At 48.4% G+C, this 20,884-nt stretch overlaps 1 protein-coding gene across 6 annotated transcripts in view; it reads left to right on the top strand.

Moving 5' to 3' along the window:
• EPC1 (enhancer of polycomb homolog 1) overlaps window positions 1-20,884 on the top strand; it is a 387,306-nt gene that overhangs the window by 142,471 nt on the left and 223,951 nt on the right. For all 6 annotated transcript variants that reach the window (XR_004538164.1, XR_004538165.1, XM_033931500.1 and 3 more), the window contains 2 exons: window positions 12,806-12,951; window positions 13,035-13,241. Coding sequence is in view for 4 of the 6 variants with exons in the window: in XM_033931500.1 (XP_033787391.1) it covers window positions 12,806-12,951; window positions 13,035-13,241 (353 nt within the window). In the remaining 2 variants the exon portion in view is untranslated. The remainder of the gene's footprint in view (window positions 1-12,805; window positions 12,952-13,034; window positions 13,242-20,884) is intronic.

Raw genomic sequence — 20,884 nt, 5'->3', positions numbered from 1 at the left:
CCAGCTCTACCAGTTTGGTGACACTTTATCACTGTCAGTTCATCATCACATAACACACATTCAAGCTAAATGTATTCAAATTATATGCATGGAAAATTTGCAGTAAATTTGAGGGGATGACAAGCAAGCACACATCTGTGTCCTAAAATGTTTGTAAGGCTCATATTTAGGCGCAGAAGAACAATGCTTTCATTACCCAACACTACTTCATGTGCAGAAAACTAAATGTACCGTATTTTCACATAGATAACGCGCACCCGTGTAAAACGCGCACATGGGTATAGCGCGCGAAAAACACAAATTTATGTACAGAAATTTTTACATACCGCGCACACCCGTATACCGTGCATGCTGCCCGACTCTCCCGTCGCCGCCTGACTCTCCTTTCGCCCGCCCCGACTCTCCTCTGGCCACCCCAACTCTCCTTTCGCCCGCCCGACTCTCCTCTCCCCCTTGAAGTCCTGACCCCACCCTGAAAGCCTGATGCCCCCCCTGACGTCCGATTCACCCCCCCCAGGACCGCTCGCACCCCCACCCAGAAGGACCGCTCGCACGCACCCGCACCCCCACCCCGAAGGACCGCTCGCACGCACTCCCACCCGCACCCCCACCCTGAAGGACCGCTCGCACCCCCACAGCCCATCCGTCCCAAAGCTCCGCCTACTGGTGGGGCCTAAGGCGCCTGGGCCAATCAGAATAGGCCCGGGAGCCTTAGGTCCCTCCTGGGGGCGGGGCCTTGGGCACATGGTCGGGTTGAGCCCATGTGCCTCAGGCCCTGCCCCCAGGTGGGACCTAAGGCTCCCGGGCCTATTCTGATTGGCCCAGGCGCCTTAGGCCCCACCAGTAGGCGGAGCTTTGGGACGAATGGGCCAATCCGGCCTCATTCCGTCGTTGGCTGCCTGCCGGACAGGCGGGTTTGGCTCCCGTCTGTCCGGCCAACTACAGAAAGGTACGGGGAAGGGGGTTGGGGGTGTCGTGGGGGTCGGCCAGGGGGGTCGCGGGTCGGCTGGGGGGGCGGTCGGAGGTTCTTGGGGGGGGCGGGCGTTGGGGGGGGGGGGGGTTTGCGTCGAGGGCAGGAGGGCCTGGGATCCCTCCTGCCCGTAATGTAGTGCAGGGTGGGGTTAGGGGGTCGCCGTGGCCAGGAGGACTTGGGCTCCCTCCTGGCCCGATATTGTGTGGGGAGTTGGGGAATCGGCGGGGCAAGAGGGCTTGGGCTCCTTTTTGCCCCGATCGTGTCGGGGAGTCGGGGGGGGCAAGAGGGAACCAGGCGGAGAGAGGGCAGTTAAGCGCAGTGCCTGCGCGGAAGGATGCAGCTCGGGCGACTTCGTTGTGTGAAACGAAGTTCGTTGTACGGATCAAGACATAAAGTTCGTTGTGCGCAGCGTTCGCTGTGCGAGGCGTCCGTTATGCGAGGCACCACTGTATATGGAAAATTTGCACACACAATGGTGAATGGTCAAAACTGCAACAGTTAATCACCAGCAGGCAATTAAATAGCACGTATCATGTATTGGGTTGGTGAGAATTGGGAGCAGGGAATCGAGGGAACATTTTGGACACCCATGTAGATAAAACAAAAAAGAGAATTAAGGAAGCATGTAGAGAATAACACAGTGAAGGGTTTCCATGACGACACATGGTTAGCCTGCAAAAACGAGAAACAATGTAGCCGACTTATGGTGGGAACCAGGAACAAGGTCTATCATTGCTCTGCTAGAGCGGTAAATGGCCTTGTTCTGCGGCAAAAAATTACACCAGCAGTGTGGCATCATTCCCTCTCCCCATGGCTCAGCATCTACTCCCCAATTCCCCTCGCGCCTACCCTACCCAAATAAGTCAGTCGTGCCATTCTGAAAAATCTTGAAGCCAGCTCTCAGGTTTCCCTTCTACCAAAAAGACCCTCCTTGATGTAACTTTCTTGGAGCAGGCTTTTGAAGATTTTCGGCATGATGGTGGTTTTACCTGAAGGAGCCAGCCACACCAATGATGAAAATTTTTTAAGAGGCCTACTCCAAGGCCTTCCTTCTGCCGCTTTCGAAGTACTCATGGGGAGGCCGTCTTCAGAGCTGAAGCTGAAAGACAATGCTGGATTTGGGCTGGGAAGAAAAAAGGTGTTGGACCAATGGGGGAGAGGAAGGCTGATTGGCCTGGTAGATCACGAAGGCAACGCGAGTCTTATCGACTCGCATTCCCATGGCGATCTACCGGTCGATCGCAATCGACGTATTGGGCACCCCTGTCTAGAATGTCCTGTACAGATTGAGAGAACTGTATAGTGGCAGTTAGGTTGAGAGGTACCAAGTTATTATCCCAGGACAAGCAGGCAGGTATTCTCACTAGTGGGTGATGTCATCCGACAGAGCCCCGATACGGACATCCTGCAAGCATGTCTTGCTTGAAGAAACTCAGAAGTTTCGAGATGCCCGCACCGCGCATGCGCCAGTGCCTTCCCGCCCGATGTACCGGGCGTGTCTCCTCAGTTCTTTTCTTTCCGCGGAGCTGAGAAGTTTCTCTTCATTCTGCGCTGACTGAATTTCAGTTTTTTTGCCTTCTTTACCCGCGTTTTTGTTTATTTCTTTGAATTTCTTTCACTTTTACTTTATTTTTCTAAAAAAAAAAAAAAAAAAGTTAAAATTATTTCTTCCGGCGGTTCGGCTGGGCCGGCCTCGTGGCTGCGGCCTAGCGCCTTCGACCTTGCAGCATCGATTTTCCGGCCTATGTCCCGGCCAATCACCGGTTTTAAAAAGTGCAGCAAGTGCCAGCGTGCGATTTCGTTAACGGACCCGCATCGACGCTGCCTGCAGTGTCTTGGTCCGGAACACGTTCCGAAATCGTGCCGGCCTTGTTCCACGCTCACTGCGCGCTCGTTTAAGAGGCGTTGCTTGCTTTGGGAGTCGATGTTCAAGATGGATACTGCCAAGGACCTGTCTGCTTCTACGTCTGCTGAGGTTTTGCCGGTCCGTTCGAAACCTGCATCGACGACTCCTGCATCCAGCATCGTGAAGCCAGCATCGTTTGCACCGGCTTCGGCATCGAGTTCAGCATCGGCGCCTGCCTCCGTCTCCTCGGTTCAGGTACCGCCTTCCACTGTCCCTCCCGTGGTCATCAAAGTGCCTAAAGCTAGCAAGCAGAAGCACTTGGCCACGAAAGAACGCGAAGACCGTGCAGGAGGACCCCCTTTCGGAGCGGATCCCTCCATATCGGCTTCGCTTCGATCCCTGCTAGAAGCTCAGTTTGTCGAGCTTATGCAGACTATGGGACCCCGGCTTATCGCCAACATTCAGGGTGACATTCCGGCCCCGGTTTCAGGGGGCGGTCCGCCCCCTCCCCCTCCTCGTCGTTCGATCTCGCTGCTCGACGAGGGGGATCGGCGGAGGGCGGCGGAATCCTCCAAGAGGGCTTCCCTTCCTGATATGCCGCCTTTGGAGCCCATCACACCTCCACGACAACAGGGTGCTAGGGCGGCCCCTGATAATCGGAGTCCTGGGCATACTGCATCGCAGGAGCAGTTCTTCCGCACTCCATACCAGACATGGGTGGCGCTGCGTGAGTCCGCTTCTCTGCCACCTCTGTGATCCACGGCATCGAGTCCTATCCATTCCTTTGAGGCTTCGAAGGATCGATCGATGCATAGAGGATCTCGTTCCCCGTCCCGTCACCGGGAGGGGCATCGATCTCGGCACTCTTCTCGGCACTCCTCACGCCATTCGGAGGTGTCTCCGCAGAAAAAGATGCAGCGTTTGGGATACTCCTCGTCGGATGTATCCCAGTCGGAGGGACCAGAGTATGAGGAACCATCTACCTCCTATTCTCCATGCCGGTCTCAGCTCTCCCTGGACCCGGAGGCTTCCACTTCGTCTAGTCCGTCTCGTCGGCCGGCCTTGGCAGACCAACTGTCTTTCCCATCCTTTCTCCGACAGATGGCGGATGACTTGGATGTGACTTTGGACACTGGGTCTAAATATTCTAAAGAGTATTTGGATACCATGCATTTGCCTCACCCTCCGGCGGAGACACTTCGGCTTCCTCTGCATAAACTGCTGGACCAGACTTTCATGCGCTGTTTTGAGACACCGTATTCCATACCTGCAGTTCCCAGTAAACTGGATGCTCGATACCGCATCGTTCACCACAAGGGGTTTGAGGGGGCTCAACTTTCTCATCAGTCCCTTCTGGTCGAGTCTTCTCTCAAGCGTTCTCACCCTTCCCAGGTCTACGCTTCCGTGCCTCCGGGCAGGGAGGGGAGAACGATGGACAAGTTTGGTAGACGTATCTTCCAAAACTCGATGATGGCGACTCGAGTGCTCAATTACAATTTTTTCTTCTCTTCATATTTGGATTTCTTCTTGCCGGTGCTCCGCAAGTTCATCCCTTTCATCGATGCTCAGGCTCGTTTCCAGTTTGAGGAAGTGGTGGTGACCCTGTCCCAGTTGCGGCTGCAGCTGATGCAATCCTCCTACGATGCCTTTGAGCTCTCGGCACGTGCTGCGGCCTGTTCGGTCGCCATGCGTCGCCTGGCCTGGCTTCGCACTATTGATATGGATCCGAACCTCCAAGACAGACTTGCTAATGTGCCTTGTGCGGGAGCGGATCTGTTCGATGAGTCTATCGAGACTGTTACTAAAAAGCTTTCGGACCATGAGAAGTCTTTTCAGTCTATTCTGCGACCTAAGCCGAAGCCTCAGCAGTCTCGTCCCTCTAGACCGCCTCAAATCTACCAGAGGCGTTATCAACCGAGGCAGACTCCTCCTGCGAGACAGCCTGCGAAGAGGCAGCCTCCACAGAAGACTCAACAGAAGCCTCAGATGCCGGCTGCACCCAAGGCTACTCAGCCTTTTTGACTCTCTTCCAGGGAGCATAACCGACGTCCTGTCTTCCCCTGTTTTTCCCATAGGGGGTCGACTCCATCATTTTTATCATCGATGGGAGTCAATCACCACGGACCTTTGGGTCCTTACCATCGTAAGAGAGGGATACTCTCTTCATTTCCAACGGGTCCCCCCCCGGACCACCCTCCAAGAGAGTATCCTTCCAACTTAACGCAGACCGCTCTTCTTCTCCAGGAGGCTCAGACTTTGCTTCGGCTTCGGGCCGTCGAGCCGGTTCCGTTGGATCAGCAAAACCAAGGGTTTTACTCCCGGTATTTCCTGGTCCCGAAGAAGACGGGCGATCTGCAGCCCATTTTGGACCTTCGAGTCCTCAACAAGTTTTTGGTCAAGGAGCGGTTCCGTATGCTGACCCTTGCCTCTCTCTATCCCCTCCTCGAGCAGGACGATTGGTTATGCTCTCTGGACCTCAAGGAGGCCTACACTCACATTCCGATTCATCCGGCCTCCCGCAAGTTCCTCAGATTTCGGGTGGGACATCTGCATCTACAGTATCGAGTGCTTCCATTCGGCCTTTCCTCGTCGCCCAGAGTCTTCACGAAGTGTCTGGTGGTGGTGGCCGCTGCACTCCGGAACATGGGTCTCCAGGTGTTTCCATACCTCGACGACTGGCTCATCAAGGCACCGTCGGCTCCAGGGGTCATTTCGGCGACCTTGACTACAATTTGTTTCCTGCAGAACTTGGGCTTCGAGATCAACTTTCCCAAGTCACATCTTCAGCCCACCCAGTCTCTCCCCTTTATCGGGGCTGTCTTGGATACCATCCAACTTCGAGCATTCCTTCTTCCTCAACGCATGGATGCTCTTCTTCTCCTCTGCCACTCGGTGTCTTCTCGCCAATCCATCTCAGCGAGACACATGATGGTCCTCTTGGGTCACATGGCGTCCACGGTTCATGTGACGCCTTTTGCCAGACTACATCTCAGAATTCCTCAATGGACCTTGGCATCTCAGTGGACTCAGGTGTCCGATCCGTTGTCCCGCCACATTGTGGTCACTCCTGCTCTACGGCAGTCTCTTCTCTGGTGGATGACCTCTTCGAATCTATCCAGAGGTTTGCTGTTTCACTCTTCTCCCCACCAGAAAGTTCTCACGACCGATTCATCGAACTATGCATGGGGAGCTCATCTGGATGGTCTTCACACTCAGGGGTTCTGGACCAGTGCGGAACGACTCCATCAAATCAATCTTCTGGAGCTCAGAGCCATCTTCAATGCTCTCCAGGCTTTTCAACATCTGCTTCACGACATGGTGGTCCTAATTCGCACCGACAATCAGGTCGCCATGTATTATGTCAACAAACAAGGGGGCACGGGCTCGGCCCCTCTTTGCCAGGAAGCTCTTCGAGTCTGGGATTGGGCGGTCCGCCACAACACCTTCCTCAGGGCTGTCTACATTCAGGGGAAAGACAATGTCTTGGCAGACAACTTGAGTCGTCTTCTCCAGCCTCACGAATGGACGCTCCACTCCGACCCTCTTCATCGAGTCTTTGCACAGTGGGGGACGCCTCAGATAGACCTCTTTGCAGCCCCCCCACAACTTCAAACTGCCTCAGTTTTGCTCCAGGATCTACACTCCCCATCGCCTCGAGGCAGACGCTTTTCTGCTGGATTGGGGGAATCGCTTCCTATATGCGTTCCCGCCTTTTCCTCTCATTCAAAAGACTCTAGTCAAGTTGAGATCAGACCATGCCACCATGATTCTAATTGCTCCTCGGTGGCCCAGACAACCTTGGTTCTCCCTTCTACTTCAACTCAGCAGCAGGGAGCCAGTACTTCTTCCAGTGTTTCCTTCACTACTCACTCAACATCAAGGTTCACTACTTCATCCCAATCTGCAGTCCCTCCACCTGACAGCTTGGTTCCTTTCAACATAACTCCTCACCAGTTCTCTCAAGCAGTGAGGGAGGTCTTGGAGGCTTCCAGGAAGCCTGCTACTCGACAATGCTATTCCCAAAAATGGACTAGATTCTCTTCCTGGTGTATTTCCAATGCCACGGAACCTCAGCGAGCTTCCCTATCTTCTGTATTGGACTATCTTCTACACCTGTCTCAGTCTGGTCTCAAGTCTACCTCTATACGAGTCCACCTGAGTGCTATTGCGGCTTTCCATCAGCCTCTACAGGGGAAACCTTTGTCTGCTCATCCTGTGGTTTCCAGATTTATGAAGGGACTTTTCCATGTCAACCCTCCTATCAAACCTCCTCCTGTGGTTTGGGATCTAAATGTTGTCCTGTCTCATCTTATGAAGCCTCCGTTTGAACCTCTCCACAAGGCTCCACTTAAGTATCTCACCTGGAAGGTGGTTTTCCTGGTGGCCCTCACGTCAGCTCGCCAGGTCAGCGAGCTTCAGGCCCTAGTGGCGGATCCACTGTTCACTGTATTCCATCATGACAAGGTGGTCCTTCGTACTCATCCAAAATTCTTGCCTAAAGTGGTCTCTGAATTTCACATCAACCAATCCATCGTGCTTCCAGTGTTCTTTCCAAAGCCTCATTCTCATCCTGGGGAATCTGCTTTGCACACTCTGGACTGTAAACGTGCTCTAGCTTTCTACTTGGATCGCACAAAGCCACACAGAACTGCTCCTCAACTTTTCGTCTCCTTTGACCCAAACAAGTTGGGACGACCTGTATCGAAGTGCACCATCTCTAACTGGATGGCGGCTTGTATCTCTTCCTGCTATGCCCAGGCTGGATTATCCCTTCCCTGTAAGGTCACAGCCCATAAGGTCAGAGCAATGGCGGCCTCTGTTGCCTTCCTCAGATCGACACCGATTGAGGAGATTTGTAAGGCTGCCACTTGGTCCTCGGTTCATACATTCACCTCTCATTATTGTCTGGATACTTTCTCCAGACGGGATGGACAGTTTGGCCAAACAGTGTTACAAAATTTGTTCTCTTAAGTTGCCAACTCTCCCACCATCCCATTGGGGTTAGCTTGGAGGTCACCCACTAGTGAGAATACCTGCCTGCTTGTCCTGGGATAAAGCAATGTTACTTACCGTAACAGTTGTTATCCAGGGACAGCAGGCAGCTATTCTCACGTCCCACCCACCTCCCCTGGGTTGGCTTCTCAGGCTAGCTACCTGAACTGAGGAGACACGCCCGGTACATCGGGCGGGAAGGCACTGGCGCATGCGCGGTGTGGGCATCTCGAAACTTCTGAGTTTCTTCAAGCAAGACATGCTTGCAGGATGTCCGTATCGGGGCTCTGTCGGATGACATCACCCACTAGTGAGAATAGCTGCCTGCTGTCCCTGGATAACAACTGTTACGGTAAGTAACATTGCTTTACGTGTAAAGACTGCAGGTTGGGATGAAGCATAGACCTTTGACTCTGTATAAGTAGAGAGGGAAATACTGGTTGAAGTAGAGGCTCCCTGGTGCTGAGTTGAAGTAGAAGGGAGTACCATGGTTGCCTGGGCCACCGAGGAGCAATCAGAATCATGGCGACATGCTCCTTCTTGAGTTTGACAAGAGTCTTGAGAATCAAAGGGAATGGAGGGAACACATAGAGAAACTGATTCGCCCATTCCAGAAGAAAAGCATTTGCCTCGAAGCGGTGAGGAGAGTATATCTTGGAGAAGAGCTGAGGCAGTTTGTTGTTGTGGAGAGACTGAAAGAGATCTATCTGAGGAGTCCCCATTGAGCAAAAATGTGATGTGTAGGCGAGGAATTGAGTGTCCATTCATGAGAAGACGACTCAATTTGTCTGCGAGACAGTTTTGCTGCCTCTGAATGTAGACAGCTCTCAGGAAGATGTTGTGAAGGATTGCACAATTCCAGAGCTTCTTGACAAAGAGAGAGAGATCCTGTTCCTCCCTGTTTGTTCACATAATACATAGCGACCTGATGGTCCGTTCGAATGAGGACTACCGTGTTGTGGAGAAGATGCTGAAAAGCTTTGAGAGCACAGAAGATCGCTCTGAGTTCCAACAGATTAATATGACATTGACGATCTACGCTGGACCAGTGACCTTGAGTACGGAGATCATCTCAGTGTGTCCACCAAGCGTATGTCAAGGAATCTGTCATGAGAATCTTCTGATAAGGGGGTGTGTGAAATAGTAAACCTTTGGAAAGACTGGAAGAGAGCATCCACCAGTGGAGAGACTGTCTCAACGAAGGAGTCACTGTAATGTGTTGAGAAAGTGGGTCGCCAGCTTGCTGCCACTGAGATGCAAGGGTTCACTGAGGAATTTGGAGGTGAAGTCTGGCAAAAAGAGTCACTTGAACTGTAGAGGCCATGTGACCGAGAAGAACCATCATGTGTCTTGCCAAGATTGAAGTGAAGGAAGACACTCATTGACAAAGGCGAATGTGAGCATCTTGACGTGGCTGAGGCATGAATGCTCTGAGCTGAACAGTGTCCAGGATGGGTCCAATAAACTGTAGAGTTTGGGAGGGACATAACTGGAACTTTGGAAAATTGATTTTGAACCCAAGACTTTGGAGAAACGCTATAGTCCGTTGGGTCGCTACAATAACCTCCTGTTGAGACGAGGCTTTGATGAGCCAGTCGTCCAGATATATAAAGACTTGAAGACCCTGCATCTGCAGGGTTGCAGCCACCACCACCAGGCATTTTGTGAAGACTCTGGGAGATGAGGCAAAGCCAAAAGGAAGGACTCGGTACTGAAGATGAAGATTCCCCACCCGAAATCTTAGGAATCTGCGAGAGGCTAGATGAATTGGACTATGAGTATAAGCCTCTTTGAGATCTAGGGAGCATAACCAATCTCCTTGATCCATCAGGGGATACAGAGTTTGAAGAGAGAGCATCCAAAACTTTTCTTTGACAAGAAATTTTTTGAGAGCTCTGAGGTCCAGGATAGGTCGCAAATCCCCCGTCTTCTTTAGGACCAGAAAATAACGGGAATAAAACCCCGTGTCCCATTGGGTCAAGGGAACCTCCTTGACAGCACGGAGGTGAAGAAGAGCCTGAGCCTCCTGAAGAAGAAGGAGAAGTTGCGACATGTTTAAAGGAAACACTTTTAAATGGAGATCTGGTGTAATTTGAAGAAATTGAAGCGAGTAACCCTCTCTGATGATGGTGAGAACCCAGAGGTCTGATGTAATCTGCTCCCACTGTTGGTAAAAGTGATGGAGACGACCTCCTATGGGCAGGAGAGAAGACTGATAGATGAAGATGGACATTATGCTCAGATTTAGATTGTCAAAAAGACTGCAGGCTTAGCTACAGCAGGAGTCTGGGGTTTTTGTTGACGCTGCTGCTGTGGTTGTTTCCTAGGTGGAGGCCTGGAGAAAGCCGGAGTAGATTTCTGTGGATAACGACATGGAGGTGGCCTATAAGGCTTAGAAGCTGGAGGCTTAGCTTTATGTCACATGAAAGAGGCAAAGGACCGCTCATGTTCAGACAGATGCTTGGTGGCAGCCTCAATGGAATCGTCAAACAACTCATTACCTTGGCATGGTATATTGGCTAGACGATCTTTCAGGTTAGAAACCATGTCCACAATGTGTAGCCAAGCCAGATGTTGCATTGCCACAGAAAAAGTAGTGTCTCAAGATGACATTTCAAATGTATCGTAAGTCGCTTGAAGCATAAAGAGACGTATTTGTGATATGGTGGAGTTATTGAAACTCAGGCAATCGGTGCTCAGGTAAATCAAAGAAGTAGGGCATGGTCTTTATGCAGTAGTTCAGATAAGATGTGAACATGAAGTTGTAATTCAAAATTGCCATCATGGAATTTTGATACAGACGGCGTCCAAATTTATCCATCGTCCATCCTTCTCTGCCTGGAGGGACTGCAGCATAAACATTGGTGGGATTAGATTTTTTGAGAGATGATTCTACCACCAAAGATTGGTGAGACAATTGTGGCTTCTCAAACCCTTTACAAGGAACTCTATAGTAACGAGATTCCATTTTTGAGGGAATAGCCGGAATTGAATAAGGAGTCTCGAGATTTCTCAGAAAAGTTTGCTTCAAAACTGGATTTATGGGAAGTCTAATGGTGTCCTTTGGCAGATGTGGCAATTCCATCTCAGCCAAATATTCAGGAGTATACTTAGACTCAGATTGAAGATCAACTTGAAGAGCCTTACTCATGTCAAAGATGAATCTTCAAAAAGATGCAGATTTCGAAGATGAAGAGCCCTCAGGAAGAGAAGTGGAGCAAGACTGAGGCGTTGCTGAATAAGAAGAAGCCTCCCTGGAGTATTAGGAAGGGACATCTGTATCCAACGTAAGAGTCACAGAAGAAGCTCCGCTGTGTGATATAGGCGGAGTCAGAGAGTGCTTACATTTGAGATGTCTCGATGGAGAGGTCCCAGGAGTATGAGAAACTGAATGTCTCGACTCATGCCTCATGGAAACAGACGAACGAGGATCCCTCGCAGTATGCCTCGAAAGAGGAGTCCGGGACCTGGACAAGCCTCGAGATGGAGAACTACAAGGTGTTGAAAGCTTTGGAGTTCGAGACCTATGCCTGGTTTTTGAATGGGTCTTGATGGGCCTCGAAGAAAGAGGTATAGAAGACTCTTTATCTTTCTTCGAAGCCAAGTGCCTCGATGACGAGGAATGCTTCGAGTGGGGTCTCGATCGAGGGTCCTCAGAATCAGGGAAGAAGGTGTCCCTCTTCATGCTGTGCCCTGCTTTCTTCCAAAGGTGATGTCTGATTTCCATGTTAACCAGGAGGTTTGCCTGCCTTTCAATCCACAGGATCTGACAAATAGGATAGAGTTTAGAGGAAGTTGGGCGTCCACAGGGCTTTGCTCCAACACTTGGAAAGGACAAATGACTTTTCACCTTTGTGACCATCTGTTCATGCTTACAGCTACTCCCAGCTGGGCAAGCCGTCATCTAAGGCTCTGTTGCTCAATGGATTTGCATGGTCATCTCTTTGACTAACATTGCTGCCATCGTGTTTCTATGTTTTTAAACAGCCGCCAGTCTCTCTTAAGGTGCACTTGCCTGGGAGTGTTGCATCTTTCTGGGCAAAGGCTTGGGCAGTGCCTCCCACAGAGATTTGTCGAGCAGCTAAGTAGTCTACTCTGCATACTTTTCTCAAATTTTACAGAATGGATGTGGTGACTTGGGAAGACGCAGCTTTTGGTTCCTCACTCTTGTGGGGAAGCTCTAATGTCCCTCCCTAGACGTCAGCCACTGCTTTGGTATGTCACATATACGAAAAGTGGAACAGATGTAACAGAATGAAAGATTAGGTTCTTACCTGGATATTCTTCTTTCTGTTAATCTACTACGGATTCCCTACGGCTCGCCCTCTGTGTATTCTGTTTCGCCTGCTTTTTTGCCTTGGATATTATTTGTTCCAGGCCTGGAGTACCTCTCCTGTCAGATGACTAAATACCAAAAAGTTAGGTATGAGTAAGTGTATTCATTAGCCTCTGTCTAACTTAATATTAGTGCCAGTTGCATAATGCAGGTTGTTTCTCTATGGTTGCTTTTCCCTATTGTTATGTTGAATTGTAATAATTCTTGTTTTCTAAGTTACAGAGCAGAACAGAATTGTTTATTGTATGCATGGAGATTCCCTGTTACCCTCCTCCTTTGTCTTCTGTTCCAGTGGAGGTTGATTGCTTTGGACATTTGGAGGGTGCACTGGGCTCTGCCTCTATTAGGGAGGTGCTTTAAAGCTGTAAGTATTCTCACTTCTTCTAGTCCAGTTCACGGGAGTGAATTGATCACCACATGTATGGAATCTGTAGTAGATTAACAGAAAGAAGATTATCCAGGTAACCTAATCTTTCATTTATTCTCTTGGCAGCATTTTAATGGCTTCTGTAGTGAGCAGTGCTAGATAATAAGAACATGCAAGAATTGCAGGATTCTGTCTAGATAGATATTTCCAGAGAAATGTATATACACTGCCTACTATATGCACCGAGACTTATCAACCAGGCCACCTCAAATAATTTCTTTGTTTTTTTAGCTTTTTGCTTGGATGCAGAGCAGCCAGATTATGACATGGATTCTGAAGATGAGGTCTTTGTGAATAAGCTGAGGAAGAAAATGGAAATTACTCCTTTGCAATTTGAGGAGATGATTGATCGACTAGAAAAGGGCAGTGGACAGCAGGTATACCATTTCTGAAACATGAGCAATAATTTCTAGAAGGAAATGTATACTGAAATGGCAATAACTTTTTTTTTTCTATTTAGCTAGTCAATCTCCAGGAGGCCAAGTTACTATTAAAAGAAGATGACGAACTGATCAGAGAGGTGTATGAATATTGGATTAAAAGGAGGAAAAACTGTCGTGGTCCTTCTCTTATCCCATCTGTAAAACAAGAGAAGCGAGATGGCTCTAGCACGAATGATCCTTATGTAGCTTTCAGAAGGCGTACGGAGAAGATGCAGACCCGAAAGGTAAGTAAATCCACGACCAATTGTAAAAACAAAACCTTTGTACTGTATTTAGCAAATAGAAGACCTAAACATATACTGCTTTTAATCAGAGAGAGATATTCAGTGTTCTCCAGGACAAGCAGAACTATGATTCTTGCATCTAGGCAACATCACCTAGCAGAACTTTGATGTAGACACTACCTAGTGTTCTGTGCCTTTAAGAAGCTTTTGGCAATGTCTTATCGTGCATGCATGTGTACATGCCTTCCCAACCAGTGTAAGCATGCTGGATGATCAGTCTTTTTTCCCCACAGATTAGAGAGGTGGTGCTTCTCCATCTCTCCTCAGTATGTCAAAACGTTTTTACTTTAGTTTCTTCAGTGCTTTCCCTTGCTTTACTTCATTTTTCTTCTTTTCTTGCCCTGTTCCTCTGTATTTTCATTTTTTAGATTTTGGATTTTGTGGCAAGATTTTTTTTTTTTTTTTTGCCAGCTCTTTAGGTCTCCTTAGGCCTGGACACTGGTCAGGGTACCTTTTGTTTTTCTTATGAGTTTTCTTACCTCATGATTGAGCTGTTTGATTTGGCATCGGCTGTTCACACTGACTTTAAACAGTGCAGAACAGAGTCATCTCTAAAGCCAGTCCCCATTGTTGGTGTCTGTTGCGCTTAGGCCTGGCACAGGAAATGATGGAGGTGACAAAAGAGGAAGAAAATAACAGTGCACAAATTATTTGTAATGAACTTCTTCAAAATTATTCGATATGGGCTGTGTTTCAGCTAAAAGGCCTGCATCTGGATTCAAAGTATTCTAAACAAACAATTGACATTAATATTTGATGATCTCAAAAACAAATCCAGCTCAGCCAAAGTGTAATGTCATAAAAATCCAGCATTCTGAACATGCTATCAAAGGTTTATTGTCCATGCTTGCGCCAACTGTGGGTCTCCTGAAGCCCATCTTGGAGGCCCATACTTGGCTGTTGAGTGGTTGATTCTGGTGCCTCACTGGGCATTAGTGTTGGTACAGACTGATGCAGTGACTTTCTTTACATGGAAGACCTCTCATATACTGACAGACTGAAGAAATTGGGGCTTTTCTCCCTGGAAAAGCGGAGACTTAGAGGAGACATGATAGAAACCTTCAAGATCATGAAGGGCATAGAAAGAGTGGACATGGACAGATTTTTCAAATTATGGGGAACCACAAGCACAAGGGGGCACTCGGAGATACTGAAAGGGGAAAGGTTTAGAACAAACGCCAGGAAGTTCTTTTTCACTCAGAGGGTGGTGGATACATGGAACGCGCTACCGGAGGATGTGATAAGCAGAAGCACACTACAGGGCTTCAAAGAGAACAAAGGGATTGAGGGGTACAGATAGGAGTAGAGGTAGGTAATAGGGATAGAATTAGAGGATCAGAGGCAGTTACAAAATTAGTCATGGACACTGTTCAGGCAATTAGGCCTGATGGGCCGCAGCGGGAGCGGACCGCGGGGCAGGATGGACCTCTGGTCTGACTCAGCGGAGGCAACTTCTTATGTTCTTATTGGGAGAGGAAGCTTCCCTGGAGTCTTAGAGTAGAGCCATACCTTGAGGCCTAGACATTCTTCCAGTAGATCAAGACCAGGCACAAACTCAGACTTTGTGATAAATACTTTTAAGTCAGAGATGGACTGTTCCTGGGTTTGAGAAGTTCTCTAAGGTGAGATAATTTGGCATACTTGCAAATCCCTCTTTATTTCACGCGAGGGGAAAGTCTTCCTCAAGGGTGCTACTTCATTGGCTTTTTACAAGAAATGGCTGAAATCATTCCCTTTTAAATTGGAGGTCAAGGATGAGCTAAGGGCAGAGTTACTGATTATCCTTGATGATGATTCTCCTCCCAGGGAGACTGTGACGGTGCCCATTCAGTGTCCTGAAGGAGGCACAGACGAAGAATCAAGAGACCCCTTTCCATTTTTCAGTTACTATACCGCTTCGTGCCCTCAAACATCTGCCCTCAAAAGAGCAAAGAGCTTGAAAACTAATGCCTCTGCTCCCTGGACAGAGAGACTTGGGCACTGGATTCTTTTGGGAAGAAAGTTTTTCAGGCCTTGGTGTTCTCTCGCATCCAAACCTACCAACTTTATAAGAGCATATTCTCGAAGTCCATGGTGTACAAGGTGCTAAGAGTTTATGGATATTTTCCCTCTGGAGCAAGGCACTCAGCTTTGCCAGACAGCCAATATGCAGAGGGTGTGTCACAAATATCTTGCTAAGGATACCTTCAACAGTTCTTTTTTTAAAACTTACTTTTAAATATTACATTGTTTGTAAAAATACAAGATATGCATAATAATATTGAAAGAAGAAATAAAATAGTCAAATTAAACTTGGAAATATACAAGGTAGTGATAAATTAATTCTAATTCTATTATCCTACTATCTAACCAGTAGCAGCAACATTTTCTCTTTCATTTACAAAAGTATACAAATGAGTGGGATCAAGAAAAATATATGAATTATCCCAGGACAAGCAGGCAGGTATTCTCACATAGGGTGACATCATCGACGGAGCCCGGATGCGGATGCCTCACAAGCAGACTTGCTTAAGAAACTCAAAGTTTCGAGTCGCCCACACCGTGCATGCGCGAGTGCCCTCCCGCCCAGCACAGGGCGCATCTCCTTAGTTCTCAGTTTTCCGCAGAGCCGAGAAGTCCGTCGTTGACTCTCTGCGTTTAACTTCGTTCCTTTGTGCCTTCTCTGAACCGTGGTTTGTATTTTTTTCCTCATGAATCGCTGTTCTTATTTAATTTCTTTCATTTTCAGTTAAAAAGAAAATTTTTTTTTTCCTCTTCCATCCGTTTCTCGGGACAGGCCACTCGGCCGCAGCCCGAGGGCTTCGATCTTGCGGTGGCTATTTTTCCTTCTATGTCCTGGCCTGCCACGGACTTTAAGAAGTGTAGCAAGTGCCAGCGCGCATTCTCTCTTACAGACCCATACCGTCGTTGCCTTAAGTGCCTTGGGCCGAATCATCATCCTAGGTCGTGCCTACCTTGCCAAACGCTTCAGCCTCATGCTTTCAATTGTCATTGTATTTTGGTGGACAAGCTCTTCGAGATGGAATCTTCTACTGATCCCTCGACTTCAAAGGTGTCCTCGGCCTCGACTCCTACTGAGGTTCCTCCTGCTCCTACTGCTTCCACCTCGAGCCTCATCAGACCTTCATCGTTTACAGAGGCTCTTTCTTCGACGACATCTGCTGTATCTTCCCCTGTTTCCTCGGGTCAGATAGCTCAGCAGTCGGTTCCACCAGTAGTGATTAAAGTGCCTAAGACTCCCAGGTCGAAGCACACTCACACTACCTCGAAGGAACCTCCAGCCAAAGCAGGTGGTCCGGTTTCAGACGCGGATCCATCCTTGCCGGCTTCTTTAGAGAAGCAGTTTATTCAGTTTCTTACAAATATGGGACCAAAACTGCTTCCTCTTATCCAGCCTGGGCATTCAGCAGACTCCCACGAGTCTGCTTCCTTTGCCTCAGTCTGAGCTTACACACTCTTTGCAAGGAGCAGAGTCTCTGTGAGTGTCTGGTCTGGTATCCAAGCACGTGAAGCAAGGAGCAGATTCTTTGCGAGTGCCTCGGCAGGAATCCTCACACTCTATACAAGGAGCAGAGTCTTTGGGAGTGCATCGAGGATCCTCCATCAAGCCTCTGGAGCTTCAGTCTACAGCCTCCAGTCCTATCCATTCTTTGATAGCATCGGCTGCTTCTGTCTCTGAAGGGAAGTCTCCTCGATCCTCGAGATCTGATTCCAAGCACAGTTCTCACCGACAATCGAGGCCTTCATCCAGGCATAGTTCTTCTTCTAAAGAACGACCTTCTTCAACTAAGCCTTGATCTACCCCAACTTTGACTAGACCATCGACTCCTCGTTCGAGGTCTCCAATGCCGGACCTCGAGGATGTCCCGGTTTTGATTGCCTCGTCCAAGTCACCATGTTCTTTTGATGCCTTTTTTCCTGCCGAGGCTTCATCTTCGACTCAAGCTGCCTCGACGTCCTCGAGTCCTTCTCGAGGCAAAGCATTGGCGGATCAGCTATTTTTCTCATCTTTCCTTCGTCAGATGGCTGTGGACTTGGATCTTCAATTAGACACTGGCTCTAAATACTCTATGGAGTATCTCGAAGCCATGCATCTCCCTCAACCTCCGGCAGAGTCACTTAAGCTTCCTCTTCATAAGCTTTTGAATCAGACTTTTGGTTGATGCCTAGAAACACCTTATACCATACCAACTGTTCCAGGAAAGTTGGACTCTAGGTATAAAACTGTGCATCACAAAGGGTTTGACAACTCACAGTTATCTCATCAACCCTGCTTGTCGATTCCTCCTTGAAGAGGTCACATCCTTCGAAGGTTTATGCCACTGTTCCTCTTGGCAGGGAAGGAAAAAGTATGGACAAGTTTGGACGTCGCATCTACCAGAATGCTATGATGTCCTCTAAAGTCCTCAATTATAATTTTCATTTCATTACTTATTTTGAGTTCCTCATTTCTCTACTAACAAAGTTCTTGAATTATTTGGATACTCAAATGCATTTTGAATTTCAAGAAGTCCTTGCTTTTTTATCTCAACTATGTTTGCATCTCCTCCAGTCATCTTATGATGCCTTCGAGTTGTTTGCTCGAGCAGCTGCTTGCTCTGTAGCTATGCGTCATCTTGCCTGGCTTCGTACCATTTGACATGGACCTTAATCTTCAAGACCGCTTAATCTAATATTACTTGTGAGGGCAATGACCTCATTGATGAATCTATCGAGCCACCCACCAAGAAATTGTCTGATCATGAAAAATTCTTTGCGTCTATTGTCAGACCCAAGCCAAAACCAGCTCCTGCTAAACCTACATACCCTGCTCTTATCTATCAACGGCGTTTTGCTTTGAAGCCGGCTCCTTATACTCGCCCTTCTCTTTAAAAACAGCAGCCTCAGAAGCAACAAAAACCTCAGCCTTCTGCTGCACCTTAGGCTTCTCAGCCTTTTTGACTGTTTAAAACAGAGCATAACCTCCACCGTTCTGACTCTACCTTCTTTTTCCCCTATAAGAAGTCGTCTCCATCTTTTTTACCATCGATGGACGACAATTACGTCCGACCTCTGGGTATTTACCATCATCAGGGAAGGATACTCTCTTCATTTCACTCAGGTTCCTCCAGACCTTCCTCCAAGAGAGTATCTTTCCAATCCTTCCCAGACCGCCCTTCTACAGGAAGCTCAAGTTCTGCTTTGTCTCCATGCCATCGAACCAGTCCCCTTGGAGCAGCAGAACAAGGGGTTTTACTCCCGTTTCTTCCTTGTTCCGAAGAAGACGGGCGATCTACGACCCATTCTGGACCTCAGGGCTCTCAACAAATTTCTAGTCAAAGAAAAATTTTGAATGTTGTCCCTGGCATCACTTTATCCCCTTCTCGAGCAGAACGACTGGTTATGCTCTCTGGATCTCAAGGAGGCCTACACTCATATCCCAATTCATCCAGCCTCCCGTCAGTACCTCAGATTTTGGGTGGGGAATCTGCATTATCAATAAAGAGTACTACCATTCAGCCTGGCCTCGTCTCCCAGAGTGTTCTCCAAGTGCCTGGTAGTGGTAGTGGTAGCAGCAGCTCTAAGGAACCATGGTTTTCAGATGTTTCCCTACCTCGACGACTGGCTCATCAAAGATTCCATGTCTCAAGGGGTTATTGTAGCGAACCAAAAGACTACCTGGTTCCTACAAAGTTTGGGATTTGAGATCAATTTTCCCAAATCTCAGCTTCAACCCTCACAGATTCTACAATTCATTGGAGCTGTTCTGGACACTGTCCAACTCAGAGCATTCCTTCCACAGCAATGTCTGGAAGCTCTTCTTCAACTCTGTCATACAGTGTTTTCCTGATTTTCCATCTCAGCGAGACACATGATGGTACTCCTAGGTCACATATCCTCCACAGTACACGTGACTCCTTTTGCCAGTCTTCACCTCAGTATTCCTTAGTGGACCCTGGCATCTTAATGGACGCAGGTTTGCGACCCACTTTCTCGACACATCACAGTCACTCCTTTGAAGCAGTCTCTCCGTTGGTGGATGCTCTCTTCCAATCTTTCCAGAGGCTTGCTTTTTTTAAACACCCCCTCATCAGAAGGTCCTCACGACAGACTCTTCGATCTACGCTTGGGGCGCTCATCTCGATGGTCTCCGTACTCAAGGCCTCTGGACCAGTACGGATCGTCAGTGTCATATTAATCTGTTGGAACTCAGAGCGATCCTCAAAGCTCTCCATGCTTTTCAACATCTGCTTCACGACAAAGTAGTCCTCATTCGGATAGACAACCAAGTCGCCATGTATTATGTCAACAAACAGGGAGGGACAGGGTCTGCCTCCCTTTGTCAAGAAGCTCTGAAGGTTTGGGACTGGGCAATCCGCCACAATACCTTCCTCAAAGCTGACTACATTCAAGGGGCAAAGAATTGCTTGGCGGACAACTTGAGTCGTCTTCTGCAACCTCATGAATGGACACTCCATTCTTCGCCTCTTTATCACATTTTTTCACAGTGGGGAACGCCTCTTTGCGGCTCCCCACAACTACAGACTGCCTCAATTCTGCTCCAGGATATACTTTCCTCATCGCCTCGAGGCAGATGCTTTTCTTCTGGAATGGAAGAATCTCTTCCTCTATGCATTCCCTCCATTCCCTCTCATTCTCAAGACTCTGGTCAAGTTGAAGAACGATCATGCCACCATGATTCTAATCGCTCCTCGGTGGCGGAGACAAACTTGGTACTCCCTTCTACTTCAACTCAGCAGCAGGGAGCCATACCTTCTACCAGTTTTTCCTTCTCTGCTTACACAGAGTCAAGGATCTCTGCTTCATCCCAACCTGCAGTCTCTACACCTGACAGCTTGGTACTTCTCAGCATAACCCCTCTTCAGTTTTCTCAAGAGACTTTTTAGGGGCTTCTAGAAAGCTGGAAAAAGGGATAGAGGGGTATAGATAGGGGGCTACTGCGCAGGTCCTGGACCTGTTGGGCTGCCGCGTGAGCGGACTGCTGGGCACGATGGACCTCGGGTCTGACCCAGTGGAGGCATTGCTTATGTTCTTACCACTAGACAATGCTATCTCCAAAAATGGACTAGATTTTCTACATGGTGTTTTTCTCGTCATAAGGAGCCTCAGCATTCCTCCTTATCTTCTATTTTGTACTATCTTTTGCACTTATCCATTTCTGGCCTCAAGTCTACATCTATCCGAGTCCATCTCATTGCAATTGCGGCTTTCCATCAGCCTATTGAAAGGAAACCCCTCTCTGCTCATCCGGTGGTTTCCAGATTCATGAAAGGACTTTTCAATGTCAAACCTCCTTTCAAACCCCCTCCTGTGGTTTGGGACCTCAATGTTGTCCTTACTCAACTAATGAAGCCTCTATTTGAACCAATCGATAAGGTTCATCTGAAGTATCTCACTTGGAAAGTGGTGTTTCTCATAGCCCTCACTTCTGCTCGACGAGTCAGTGAGCTGCAAGCTTTAGTTGCTGACCCACCATTCACGGTGTTCCATCATGACAAAGTGGTTCTCCATACTCATCCTAAATTCCTCCCCAAAGTGGTCTCGGAATTTCATCTCAACCAATCCATTGTTCTTCCAGTGTT

The sequence above is a fragment of the Geotrypetes seraphini genome, chromosome 2 (genome assembly GCF_902459505.1).
Source record: "Geotrypetes seraphini chromosome 2, aGeoSer1.1, whole genome shotgun sequence".
Lineage (NCBI taxonomy): Eukaryota > Metazoa > Chordata > Amphibia > Gymnophiona > Dermophiidae > Geotrypetes > Geotrypetes seraphini.
Note: the sequence above shows the minus strand (reverse complement) of the source record. Positions and strands in the feature narration are given on the sequence as shown.